We start from the raw sequence: 14808 nt of genomic DNA on the forward strand, positions 1-14808 counted from the left end.
AGCACGTGCTATTTGGAATTAAAATAGCGCCATAAACCATGAAATTTGGGGGAAGGGTATCAAACATTATTAAAATGACTATAAATAACAGTTTTCCAATTGTTTGTACCTGCATTTTTTAATTTATATTATAAATAGCTTCCGAACAATATTACTGTATTTGATAATTAGGTCAATTAACCAATTATTGGGTTCATTAGAAAAGTTTGGCATCCTTTTTGTGAAATTTGGCCAGATTTTAATGAAAAATGTTTCTTTTTGCTATTGGGAAACAGTCTGAAAGAGGGTGTGAATTAAGACAAACAAACATGCATGCCCCCCATATGGGCTTTCAGTTGTAGTGGCAGCCATTGTGAGAATCCGTTATCTGTCACTGTGACCTTTGACCTATTGACCTGAAAATCAATAGGGGTCATCTGCCAGTCATGATAAATGTACCTATGAAGTTTCATTATCCTAGGCCTAATTATTTTTGAGTTATCATCAGGAAACCATTTTACTGTTTCGAGTCACTGTGACCTTGACCTTTGACCTAGTGACCTGAAAATTAATAGCGGTCATTTGCCAGTCATGATCAATGAACCTATGAATTTTCATTATCCTAGGCGTAAGCATTCTTGAGTTATCATCTGGAAACCATTTTACTATTTAGAGTGACTGTGACCTTGACCTTTGACCAAGTGACCTGAAAATGAAATAAGGGTCATCTGCGAGTCATGATCAATGTACCTATGAAGTTTCATGATCCTAGGCGTAAGTGTTCTTGAATTATCATCCGAAAACCATTTCACTGGTTGGAGTCACCGTGACCTTGTCCTTTGACCTAGTGACCTGAAAAACAATAGGGGTCATCTGCGAATCATGACCAATGCACCTTTGAAGTTTCATGATCCTATGCATAAGCGTTCTTGAGTTATCATCCGGAAACCATTTTACTGGTTCGAGTCACCGTGACCTTGACCTTTGACCTGAAAATCAATAGGGGTATTCTGCAAGTCATGATTAATGTACCTATGACATTTCATGATCCTAGGCGTAAGTGTTCTTGAGTTATCATCCAGAAACCATTTTACTGGTTCGAGTCACTGTGACCTTGACCTTTGACCTAGTGACCTGAAAATCAATAGGGGTCATCTGCAAGTCATGATCAATGTACCTATGAAGTTTCATGATCCTAGGCGTAAGCGTTCTTGAGTTATCATCCGGAAACCATCTGGTGGATGGACCGACGGACTGACCGACATGAGCAAAACAATATACCCCCTCTTCTCCAAAGGGGGGAATAATAAATCACTGTATAGGCATACATAGAAACACTGACATCATTTGAGGAATATATTTTGCAAAATAAACAAGTTCAGTACAGTGGTAACAACTCACTGATTTCAGATGTAACATGTCACTGATATCAGATGTAACAAGTCACATATTACAGATGTAACAACACACTGATTTCAGATGTAAAAACACACTGCTTTCAGATGTAACAACTCACTGATTTCAGATGTAACAATACACTGATTTCAGATGTAATAACACACTGATTTCAGATGTAACAACTCACTGATTTCAGATGTAACAACTCACTGATTTCAGATGTAACAAAACACTGCTTTCATTACACAAGCAACAACTCACAGATTTCAGCAGTACTTTCCACTTCTCCTCGCACTTGGCTCTCGGCAGATCCACAGTCCGTGCCACAACGTCCCAGTCCACGATCACCTGGTCGTATGGCATGAATGATAACTGGCCTGGATCACAGTTCAACATTGCCACATGGACTAACTCCATGATCTTCACAGTCGTCCACTTGAAGCTATCTGTATTAACTAAAATAACAGATATTTAGATACAGATTTCTCACAAACATGAGAGATACACTAACAGTTTGTTTATTATTCAAAATCAGGGCTGGTATACAGCCCCATGATTTTTCCCCAGTCCAAAGGGACCAGACCCCATTCCCAAAACAAGAAAAACAAGAGATGTGTTTGTCAGAAACACAATGCCCCCTAATGCGCTGCTTTTGTTTTTACTTTGACCTTGTAGGATGACCTTGACCTTTCACCACTCAAAATATGCAGCTCCATGAGATACACATGCATGCCAAAAATCAAGTTGCTATGTTCAATATTTCAAAAGTTATTGCAAAACTCTACTCGAGGTTAAAGTTTTGGGACAGAATGACAGACAGGCCAAAAACAATATACCCCCGATCTATCGATCCGGGGCATAAAAATGAAGATCTCCACATAACAACACGGCTGTTAAAAGTAGTTTCATTGCTTTGGATTATCATACTTTAAATAGGTTAACACATTTTATACATTTCTATTTTTAATTATTAACATGTCTTTTTTATATGGAAAGGGGCTAGCCTTTCATTTTGGGAAAAAAAATAACGACAAAACTGAAAAAGGAGAGGAAATCTCCCAAAGTAAGCTTGAAATTTAGGGAATATTTCATCTAAATGAAATTCTCTAATGGGAAGGGGCCTTTCTCTTGGGGAATGGGTCGATTTAAAGCCCTTGCTAAAGAAGGGAAAAAAGCCCTGTATAAGAGTATGATAGATATAGTAGTCTTATACTATCAAGTAAAATAGAATGTAGTTAAAAACATGAGCTATACTTAGCATGAAAATAGAAAACAATTTGTGCATGTTATTATTTGGCCTTGATTTACTCCCACCTTTCTTTTGCTGATTGTCACCTGCAGCATCCGGTTCATCTGTTTCATCATCCACTTTCCCTTTTGAACAACAAGAAGTTTTATTTATAACATGATTATATAAAGATCTTGTTTCATAACACTTTTATCTTGTGGCAGTCTGTCTGTTTGTTTTGTCTGCAGGGCAAAAAAACCTTCTTCGCAAGGGGCCTCTTTTTCTTCCCCTTAAACAAAAAAGGCCCTTTTGCCTACAGAAATTTCTTTAAAATCATGCATTTTTCTCTAAATTTCCAATCTACCTAAGTATTTTTCATCCCCAAAAGCCAGAAAAATGTGTCGTTTTTTTCCCAACAAAAAGGGTGTGGCCCTTTCCCCAACATTGGTGTTTTTGCCCTGGTCTGCATTGTTGGCATGTTTCCATCAGTATTGGAGTCCTATAATGACGGTCAGTTTACCGACTCTACACTAAGTGCACATACATATGCCAGTAACTGACAACTGCCCAACTTGAAACAGACGCATTTGGGAGAATGGGTGCAGAAATAATTTCATACTTATAATATAATAATAACAAGGGACAAAATTGTCACAAAACCAGGTTTTCATTGTGAAAAAAAATCTGATAAAGGGAGAAAACTCAAACTGAACTTTTGAAATGAACAAACAAAATTAACCCCCTTTGTAAGTTTGTTTTTAAAAAAAATCTATTTTTAGTCGTGGCGACCTTGACATTGGAGATATTGACGTGATTCTTTCGTGCGACACACCGTCCCATGATGGTGAACAAATGTGCCAAATGATTTTAAAATCTCACAATGAATGACATAGTTATGGCCAGGACAAGCTCATTTATGGCCATTTTTGACCTTTGAACTCAAAGTGTGACCTTGACCTTGGAGATATCGACGTAATTATTTTGCGCGACACACCGTCCAATGATGGTGAACAAATGTGCTAAATGATTTTAAAATCTGACAATGAACGACATAGTTATGGCCCGGACAAGCTTGTTCCGCCCGCCCCCCAGCCCGCCAGCCAGCCCGCCCGCCAGCATTCGCCAATCTAATAACCAGTTTTTTCCTTCGGAAAACTTGGTTAATAATAAGTTTAGCAATAATTAGAGCGACTTTTTCTCCAATTGGAATTGTGGAAAAAACTGGTTTCATCTAATAAGGGAAAAAATTGATGCTACAAAAACTTTAAAATTTGGAAAATTCACATCATGAAATCTTAAGATTGTGAGTGATGGCTATTTTGAATTACTTAGTATTTAATTGCACAAACTTTCATATTCTTTTAACTCATTTAAAGGCATATTTGTATACGATAATAGTCTATTCTGTGTTCTCCGGAAGCAGAGATTTTACCGGTTACTAACAATTTTTGCGAGGGCTACTTGTCCCCAAAATATCAATTCAAAACAGCGCAAATAATGACAGGTTTAGTTTTAAGTCTACGGCTACTTTGAAAATATAACTTGCTACTCAAATTTAAATGGAGAACACGGAGTATGTTCCCAACCTTTCATGAAACCAATTTAGAGTACAAAGTCATTTCGAAGCAAAGAATTTGATAAATGTTTTGTAACAAAGTATACTTCAACACCGTTATTTCGAAGTCGTCGGGACAGTTAAAAAAACTTCGGATTAACGATAATTCGAAATAAACATTTGACAGACGACTTCTTTGATTCTGTAATAATAAAACATTGTGGAATTCGCATTGTTCAGTTACATGCTACTATTAATAATTGTTTTACTTAAAAACGTAAACTAGTCAGATTGCAATAGATTTTTACTTGTAACAAACGAAGGAATAAAACGATTATTGTTCTTCTTTTTATGTTTTCTCTATATGCAAGTACAGAACATATTAAATATAATAAATATGCACAAATTATCAGACCATATAAAATATAACGAATAGCACGAATTGTCATACATGTAAATACAGATGAATACATTTTCGGAAATGAATGAACATTTTTCGTAAATAAGACGCCATGTCTCTCTGAACACTAGCCTTAGCAGCACTAAACTGGACGCGTGTAACATATTTCTCCAATTTGTCAAGGACATTTAAGAACTCACTTCGGCCCGTGTTTTGCTCGCAGAAGGTAGAGTTTATATAAGATGAATTTCATTGGACCACACTTACTCAGACCTAACGTGACACGTTAATTTGTTACTAAAGAATGCAAAACAACATATATAGTAATTATCAGCTTTTGACGACATTATAAAATTAACACGCTACGCGCAGACGACAAAGGTGTTATTATCAGCTTTTGACGCACAACGCCCAGACGACAAAGGTGTGAAATTATGCTCAGAGTTTTGCAGCTTTAACTTCGGATTAAAGATTGATGATTAGGTGCAATTTATAGTGTTGGGACTGATAGAATCACTTCCAATTAACTATTTTTTCGGTTTAACAAAGTTCAGATTAACAATGATATTTACATTAAACAAAGAAGAACCGAAATCGGGACCGGAAAAATACTTTGGAATAACGGTGACTTAGGATTATTGGTGTTCGAAATAACGGTGTTTAACTCAGTTTAAGTGTACATAACAAACATGTTATCATACTAATCAGTAATTCAGCTTTCTTCTTATACCTCAACACCCAAAAATGATTTTAAAAAACACACTGCATTATCACTTACCTTTATTATTATTTGACGGCCCTGTCTTTTTGGGAGACATCACTGGAGGCTCAGACTCGCTGCTAGAACTACTGCTGCTGCTACCGCTGTCATCATCACTACTGCTGGAATCTGAGCTGGGCATGGTTGGTTTAATGCTACAATATAAAAGTCAATCACCCTGGTTATGTTGATTATTATATATATAGCAACATATGGGCATGTCAGAATGTATCTATGATTATTAACCAAACATAAATTTGTGAAAGATAAAATGAATAAATAAATAAATATTATTTTTTACATGATGCTCTATAAGGGAATGTGGATGATGACTTAAAGTAAATTATTCAATGGTCTTCAATGATCTGCTTGCTTGTTTGTTCTACAATTATGCTGGAAACAGGGATGATGATGTAAAGCATCATATTGGCATGTTCTGAGAAAACTGGGCATAATTCATGTGCGTAAAGTGTCATCCCAGATTAGCCTGTGCAGTCCGCACAGGCTAATCAGGGACGACACTTTTCGCTTTTATGATATTTTCGTTTAAATGAAGTATCTTCTTAGCAAAACTCCAATTTAGGCGAAAAGTCATCCCTGATTAGCCTGTGCGAACTGCACAGGCTAATCTGGGATGACACTTTCCGCACATGCATTAAGCCCAGTTTTCTCAGAACCATGCTCATGTAAGGCATCATATTTGCATGTAAGAATGTGACTATGCAACCAAGCTATAAAAATCCTGATCACAATGAGGATTTAACCTGGGTCGTCCTGTCTAAATCAGTCACTACCATGTCGCTGTAACAGCTAGTTCTTCTAGCTCTGAGCTTTTATGACTACATATGCACAGATCAGCGTTCTTCATGATATTTGAGGAAATTCCATGCAAACAAAATATGTCTCACGTATGTCTATAAAATCGAGTTAAATCAAACAAAAACATCTTTACCTACACAGTAGCATTCATCAACAACATCAAATAACGCTTCATTTGTGGCGAAATACTTGACACAAAAACACATATCAAACAGAAAACCAAAGTTTTGAACAGACAATTTGTTCTATCTTACAGAGGTTGAGGAGAAAGTCGGTGTATTACGATTGGTTAATTAGACACAAGATTGATCTTGCAGAGGATTTCGGAGATAATCTTATCAATAGTGTATTCGGTGTTTTTTCTCATTCAAAATCCGGTCCGGTAATTGGCCCAATTCCTAAAGGAAACAAGAGCACCGCCTTGCGGGTGCAGACCGCTCATCTATTTTCTTTTTAAAGGTGAATGGACTCTCAATTTCAATCACAAAGGAGGGAGGGGTAGATTGAAGAGGGGTGTATAGTGTGGGGGTGTGGGCATTTATTACATTATTTTCCAAAAATCCATTAAAAAAAAATGCAAAAAAAATTTCGAGGGGGGGGGGGGGTATTGTGTGAGGGTGTGGTGGTCATTTGTGAGATGATCTTATTAAAAAAAAATAGGGGGGGGGGGAGGGCACGGGGGATGGTTTGGGTGGAGTCTATTGTGGTATATCAGGTAAGAGTAGTTTTGTCAAAGTATCAATCAAATCTAATCACAAATAAAGAAGTTATGGCAATTTTAGCAAAATTTAATTATTTGACCTTGAGAGTCAAGGTCATTCAAAGGTCAAGGTAAAATTCAACTTGCCAGGTACAGTAACCTCATGATAGCATGAAAGTATTTGAAGTTTGAAAGCGATAGCCTTGATACTTTAGAAGTAAAGTGGATCGAAACACAAAATGTAACCATATATTCAAAGTTACGAAGTCAAAAAAGGGCCATAATTCCATAAAAGTGACAACCAGAGTTATGCAACTTGTCCTTTTACTGTACCCTTATGATAGTTTGCGAGTGTTCCAAGTATGAAAGCAATATCGATGATAATTTGGGGGTAAAGTGGACCAAAACACAAAACTTAACCAAATTTTCAATTTTCTAAGTATTAAGGGCCCATAATTCCGTCCAAATGCCAGTCAGAGTTACATAACTTTGCCTGCACAGTCCCCTTATGATAGTTAATAAGTGTTGCAAGTATGAAAGCAATAGCTTTGATACTTTAAGAAAAAAGTGGACCTAAACACAAATCTTAACCAAATTTTCAATTTTCTAAGCATAAAAAGGGCACATAATTCTGTCAAAATGCCAGTCAGAGTTACATAACTTTGCCTGCACAGTCCCCTTATGATAGTTAGTAAGTGTTGCAAGTATGAAAGCAATAGCTTTGATACTTAAGGAATAAAATAAACCTAAACAAAAAACTTAACCAAAATTTTCAATTTTCTAAGTATAAAAAGGGCACATAATTCTGTCAAAATGCACGCCAGAGTTATCTAACTTTGCCTGCCCAGTCCCCTCATGATAGTTAGTAAGTGTACCAAGTTTGAATGCAATAGCATTGATACTTTCTGAGAAAAGTGTACCTAAACGCAAATCTTAACCGGACGCCAACGCCGACGCCAAGGTGATGACAATAGCTCATAATTAAAAAAAAATAAAATAGATGAGCTAAAAAAGTATATATTTTCCCAAATGGGAGCTTAAAATTACCAATGGAAGGTTTCCAAAAAAAAAAGGTTTTTTTTTAAATCTCAATATTTTTATCATCTCCCATCCATATTCAACCTCAGTTCAACCTCAGTAAATATAACCCTGAAAACATTAAGTCTTTTATACTCTCACTTTTTAAGATTTTTTAGCAAAACAACAAAAACACCAATTTCCCACTTTAAGTCAAATGCTGCAAATAGCCCCAATCCAAAGCCGACATGCAAAAGGACCCAGCCCCATTCCCAAAATGGTGACAAAACACTAGTATTTTTGAATGCTGATTACTTGGCTTTTTAAAATTGCAAAAACTGACATATTGTCATGAACTGTTGACGTGTTTGAAACTTTGGATAAATATCATTATTATGCGAGCACACCATACTATCAACTTGCCAATAGAGAATCACATGCCAAAAAACGTTAAATATTTCCATTAGAATTTGATCCTTTTGGCTTTTATGTATGTATGACAAGATGTAAAAATAAATGCTATTATATCATTTTTCTGTATTATTATTTTGCCGCAGTACACTTCTGATTTTTTGCAAAATTGACCAATGAAAGTACAACAATGAAAAAATATAATATGATCACAAAAACTATAGAATAAACAGTTTATAACGCTGTCATTTAACCTTTTTTCAGATTGAAAAAGGTTTCATTGAGAATAAATAAATATTACCGTTAATAAAATGATGTACACAGGGTTCGACATTAACTTTTTTTACAGCAAGACCGTCGGACCTCAGCTCCTCTTAAAATGTACTAGCCCGAACCTGATGTCTACTAGACCACAAATGACATAGCAAATTAACACAATTGTGTCATGTAACTGTTAAATCAGGATTTATCAGTAAATAATCAGTGAACACCAGATTTTTTTTATGCATAGAGTTAAACAAAAAAATAAAACTTTTTTTTTGCTTTTCTCCATCAAATTCATTCCATGGGAACTGACTCGATTTTCCATCTAGGATAAAATTGTCGTTTTCGTGTTTCTTCATATTTACGTTTCGTGTCAGTATAAGCGTCGGATTCTTTTTTATTAACCGATTTGTCGGACGAAAATCCGAACTTGAACAAAGCCATTCTTTAAATTACATTCTCTTGTCTGCTACGCAAAAATGTTTACATTGACGATACTGATTTTCGATAGAAGTCGTAAAATCATGCTCTACAGTTTTACGACACTGCAGAAAATCATTAATATTTATGACAACTTGACCAATGGAAACAAGCAATTTCTGCAGGAAGCTCTCCTTTGCGTCTAAAAATAGCGATGAATCATGTTAATGCTCCGCGTTTATTTAAATACACTAGTTTTGTTTTAATGTAAATAACGGATACGAGAGTAATTTTACACATTAAAAATAAAGGTTTTCACAGCAGCTAGTTATAGTTATATGAATCAGTATAGATTTTTTATGTACGACCAGGCGGACAAGCTAGCCCGCAGTTTTACTAGCCCGACCACCGATCTTACTAGACAATGTCTGTCGGACGTGCCTTAGTGTCGAACCCTGGTACACAAAAGCACTCACTAACGCCAATAAAGGATCACTGTTTACAGCATTATCTCCCCTGTCAGATCAACAGTTGGAGCATCTTTTCACAAATTTGTAAAATTGTACATTTATCCAAGAGACACACTATGCCACAATTGTTTTTGATTTGATTATACTAATTACTTTTTCATGAAATACATGATAGTGACCCCCTATTGGTGTGACCCCCTATTGGAGAGTTGACTGTAACACTTAAGTTGTTTTCATTCACATATTAGTGATAAATATATAATGTTTTTGTTTGTTTAAGCCAGAAAATAGTTTATGTAGCTAATTTTACCAAAAGTACCACCAGGATTCTGAGAGGCAAGTTTCTTTGAAAAATCTTTGTTACCAGTTGCAACTCCCAGTGACCCGTAGGAAAAAAAGCTGGGAATTGGATTATTGACCCTACTGTAACACTAACAGCAAGCTCATATAACTAGGCAGAATAATTATATATCCTACTAGAAATATGATTTTGTCAAGATTATTTCAAAGATAAAATAGATAAATCAAAGGAAAAATATTCAATAAACAGACTTTTTGCAATAGTTTTCAACGGCGCCTCGTTTTCAACGGACTTCTTGATCTTGATGTGTTATGGTGAAACATTGAAAAACGTTTACTCACCGCGTGTGCGTCAAGTAGCTGTGAAACATACTTAGTTTTCGAGCCCCCCTCTAATTTGGTTTATAAACGCAGAAACAGGATCATTAGTAGCTGTTTATTTGCGAATCAAGTCCGGAGGAAGAGAGTTCCAGTCACATATTGTGTTTGGGATGAAACTGAACTTAAGTACGTTTGTCCTTGTGTTCATTATGCATGTTTTTGGTAAAATGAATAGGTGGATGGAGTTGATCCAATGCAGGGGTTGAAGAATTTTTCCAGAGCCACTCGCCCTGCAGGGCTAGTAGGCCCGACAATCCACTCGCCCTTCACTTTAATCTACTCGCCCTGCATTAAAAAAATAGATATCTATATTTATAGTTATGATCAACCAGAACCTTTTAAACCAACTTTTCATAGTGACACTAAACTGCAAACAAATTAACTACATTATCTGATGGATTATATTTGCTTTCCTTACGTTTTCTGCACCTCTTTCCTTTTCTCAATTCTTTCCGCTTCTCGTTTTGACAACCTTTCTAATTCTTTCTGTTCCCTGTCGCTTGCACCTTGCAGATATTTTAAAATAGAACCCTTTTCCATTTTAATATTGCAGACGAACTTTTACTTAAAAGACACGCTTGATTGAAAAACGGTTACAATATGGTAAATTTTGCCTAAGGCTTCTGATCATGAAATTCAGAATTATTCTGTTAATTAATAATTATTTTTTCTGTTTATTTTTAATTAAATATAAGAAGTATTATAATTAACCATGATGAATTATTGTTTTATTGATATTTACATTAAAATTCACGGGATGACCAATATATTTAACAGTTTTATTCACTTTTAATTGATTAGCTAAAAGCACTGACAACGACGAAAAGAGCGCAGCCGATTTCGAGAATTATTTTTACCCTGCCCGTGACGTCATTTTTCATTGTCTAAACAAAAGTGCAGTTTCTTTGTGTACTAAACGTATTTGTTGTTTGTTCGAAAAATTGTTCGCAATTTGTATCTATGGAAGGAGTTCAGGAACTGAATTTATATTTCTCAACTTGAAAAACAGCACTCGCCCGGTCGGTCGAGTATTTAACAAATTTTACTCGCCAGACCGTCAACTTCACTCGCATATGCGAGCGGTCGAGTGGATTCTTCAACCCCTGTCCAATGGTAAATTTGCACATGAATTAAGTCCTTTACATAGTAATATTAGTCTATTTTGTTTTCTTCTTTCTTTCAAAGGTTGGAGTTCTAATTCTTTTAAAATTTTAGTCATGGATCCTGGTTCATAGTCCCGATAATTAGAAGTGATGAATCTAGCTGAACGCTTTTGTATGCTTTCAAGTTTTTCTTGTAAATAAATTTGATGCGGATCCCAGGCCGCGCTGGCATATTCTAACACTGGGCGGATTAAGCCTTTATATGCCTGAAGTTTTACGTCTTGAGGACACTTGGATAAATTTCTTTTGAGAAGACCTAACGTTCTGTACGATTTGTTGCAGACTTCATTTATATGTTTGCTCCAATTCAGTTCACATGTGATATTCACTCCAAGATATTTAATACAAGATAAGAAGTCTAGACGAGTATTTTTCAATGTGTAGTCAAAATTAATTTTATTCTTTTTATGTGAAAGAGTCATCATGTTGCATTTACTGGGTTGGAATCTCATACCCCAAGAAGTGACCCAATTACCAAGTTTATTAATGTCCGACTGTAGATCTAAGCATTCTTCAAAATTATTAATTTCCCTATAGCAAACACAATCGTCGGCAAAAAGTCTTATATTCGAAGTTATGTCCATAGAGATGTCATTAATATGCACCAAAAATAGGATAGGGCCTAACACAGTTCCCTGCGTTACTGCGGATTTAACAATTGAGGATTCTGATCTGGTGCCATTAACTACAACGCATCGCTTACGGTTTACTCAAAATGAGTCTATCCACTGTAGAATGTTTACGGGAACTCCATATTTGTGTAATTTAGTTTTTAATAATTCATGAGGCACGGTGTCGAACGCCTTTTCGAAGTCGAGTATAAAAATGTCCACTTGTTTGGATTTATCTATTGATGTTGCCCAGTCATTAATGACAGTTACAAGTTGGGTTTCACAACTGTGATTTTTACGAAAAGCATGTTGATTTTTGTTCAGAATAGAGTTGTTATCAAAATGTTGCATTAAGTTGGAACAGATGATGTGCTCTAGAAGTTTGCAACATATATGCAAGTCAACGACACGGGTCTATAGTTTTAATACTAGGTTTTGATCTGTCATCTTTCTTGTATAACAGTCAAATATTTGCTGATTTCCAATCCTCCGGAATATTACCAATGTTTACTGATTGTTGAAAGAGATGCGCTAAGACGCTTGATATACTAGTTGCAAGTTCTTTTAATACTTTTGGATGTATGCTATCAGGACCCATGGCCTTGGTTGTTTTTAAGCCTTGAAGAAATTTTTCTACTCCTTTTTCAGTGATATTTATTAAGTCCATTTTTTCATATAAAGGTGTTTCATAAGGAACTGATGTATATTCGGTGTGCGTAAAGACACTGGTGAATTGTTCATTTAAAACTTAAGCTTTATCTAAATCTGATTCTACAGTAGAGCCACATTTTGTTGTTAACAGGGGTATAACCTGTTTGTCGGATTTTTACCAGTTTATGTATTTCAAAAAAGGCTTAGTCTTTTTTAATTTCACCAATTTAATTATTCACATAATTGTCATGAGCATCTTGAACTTCAGTTTTAACTTGTTTTCTTAACAATTTCCACTTATTCTTCAGTCTGATATTCCCAGTTTTTTTTAATTTGCATGAGTTTTATTTCTACGTTTTACTAATGTTTTGATTTCTCGGGTAATCCAAGGTAAAGATTGTACACTTTTAGATATTTTACTTGGAACATGAGTGTTTATACGTTTTAATAAGAATTTCTTGATTAATTGCCAATTTTCTTCCACTGTTCTGGAGTTTTGATAACATTTGTCCTTAGCAAAGTCCGAAGTTTCCTTTCTCATTGAGTCATAATCTCCTTTGGAATATTGGAAATAAGAACGTTTTGGTTGTTTCTTCTACGGGATGTCACACTTCAACGTACCAGCGATAACATCATGATCACTAAACTTGTCTGGCGAGTAGATATTTTCAAATTGACAGGGTAGTGTTGTAATTAACAAAACCAAAATTTTTTCTTCCCTCATGGGAAAATTTACGAGTTGTTCAGCAGTATGTTCGTCTAGGATATCAATAAGGGATTGGCCTTCACAGTCCGATAAGCATGATGACGTAAATTTATTAAGTTTATTTTGCTAGTTTATTTTTCTGAAGTTAAAATCACCCAATACATGTATACATGGTGTGACATTTTCTTTCACATAAGATTTAATTTTACATAACTGATCTTTAAATAAGACAAGATGATCTATTTGGGCATCTGGATGCCTATACCAACTGCCGAAGAAGTGATCTTTCCCTTTTAAAGATAATTTGGCCCATACTGATTCTGATTCATTTTCAACTGAGAACGGAGAAGAAAGTAAATTAGATTTGATGAGTAACATCGTACCACCACCGTTTAAATTTCTGTCCTTTCTATATATGTCATATTCCAAACTGTCTGGTATAATTTCATTTGATTTAATACTATTATCCAACTTGGTTTCCTGTATTGCGACCACGTCCGGATTTGTAGTTCCAGTTTTTTACCCCTAACACTGTCAGGGCCCTCAATCCAATTTAGGGGAAGCGGGTCGCTACCCATAGCAGGGGGAATTTTTGCGGCGTTTCCCTTTTTGGGGGATTTTTAACTTTCTCTCTAATTATTACATTTGTACATGTTTGCACTATATTCATTGCTTATTTCATAATTTAGTATGTTTGACAAGATTAAATTAAAATAGAATTGAGATATAGTAATTATGAGACATCTATCCATAAACAAAAATTAAAAAAAAAAATTTTAGGGGGAATTTTTCCCCAAAAAAGGGGAAAAAAGTATACTTTCCAGGGGTGGGGGATGCGGCCGAATTTCGGCCGTGGATTTGACAGATTGAGGGCCCTGACTGTTGATATTTATTGACATAATAACGAGTTTACTCCTATTTATTGAACATAATTGCTTTTTAATACTTTTATAAGTATCAGATAGAACTTCAAATTGGTTTCTGGTTTCATAATCTGACAATACACTAGAAAAAGATGATGAGGACTTAACACAGACCTCGCGAAATCTTGTGTCATCTAAACAAAATACAAATGTTGCCTGTATTTTAGCGAATATAATTTATACAAAAATGACTGTGCATACAAATAAAAGTTGCCTCAACAATACTGACCAATTTAATCGTATGCGTTGGTTTCGATTGCCCGCTATGATCTTTAATTCGAACCATGTGCACAAATTAAATTTTAGAATATTTTTTGTTGTTGTGTAAGTTGCTCATCAAGGTTGCATTGCACTAAACTCAATAAGGCCATCCCTAAGAAAATGTTAGTATGGGATAACCTGATCCATAAGATGACGGGTGGGTCGGCAGGTAGGTGATTTTTTTAGGAAGGTTTGTTGTACTTGTAAGCCTTATGATTTATATGTATTATAAATCAATTTTATAATACATACAATTATTGTAAGTGAATGAATGCCATAGGTTTATTGTCGCAGTAACCTCTGGAGTCCGTTTCCTCTGTTGAACAAGTACCGGGATGCAGGATCACATCATCATGACTTTGACTCCATTGGTAATTGTCTGCTCGGGTAC

General features: G+C 35.4%; 1 protein-coding gene across 3 annotated transcripts in view; it reads right to left on the reverse strand.

Moving 5' to 3' along the window:
• The window catches only part of LOC127857040 (uncharacterized), a 32773-nt gene extending 18289 nt beyond the window's left edge, over positions 1 to 14484 (reverse strand). The window contains exons 1-4 of one of the 3 annotated variants that reach the window (XM_052393327.1): positions 14386 to 14484; positions 5339 to 5475; positions 2692 to 2751; positions 1639 to 1832 (exon numbers count right to left, since the gene is read on the reverse strand). In XM_052393327.1, the coding sequence (XP_052249287.1) occupies positions 1639 to 1832; positions 2692 to 2751; positions 5339 to 5462 (378 nt within the window). In that variant the 5' untranslated portion in view covers positions 5463 to 5475; positions 14386 to 14484. Of the gene's footprint in view, positions 1 to 1638; positions 1833 to 2691; positions 2752 to 5338; positions 5476 to 10063; positions 10378 to 14385 lie in introns of those variants that run through there. The other 2 variants (XM_052393326.1, XM_052393325.1) reach the window with 2 other exon arrangements.
• Positions 14485 to 14808: the final 324 nt, after the last annotated feature.

This window comes from Dreissena polymorpha, chromosome 14 (assembly GCF_020536995.1).
Source record: "Dreissena polymorpha isolate Duluth1 chromosome 14, UMN_Dpol_1.0, whole genome shotgun sequence".
NCBI lineage: Eukaryota > Metazoa > Mollusca > Bivalvia > Myida > Dreissenidae > Dreissena > Dreissena polymorpha.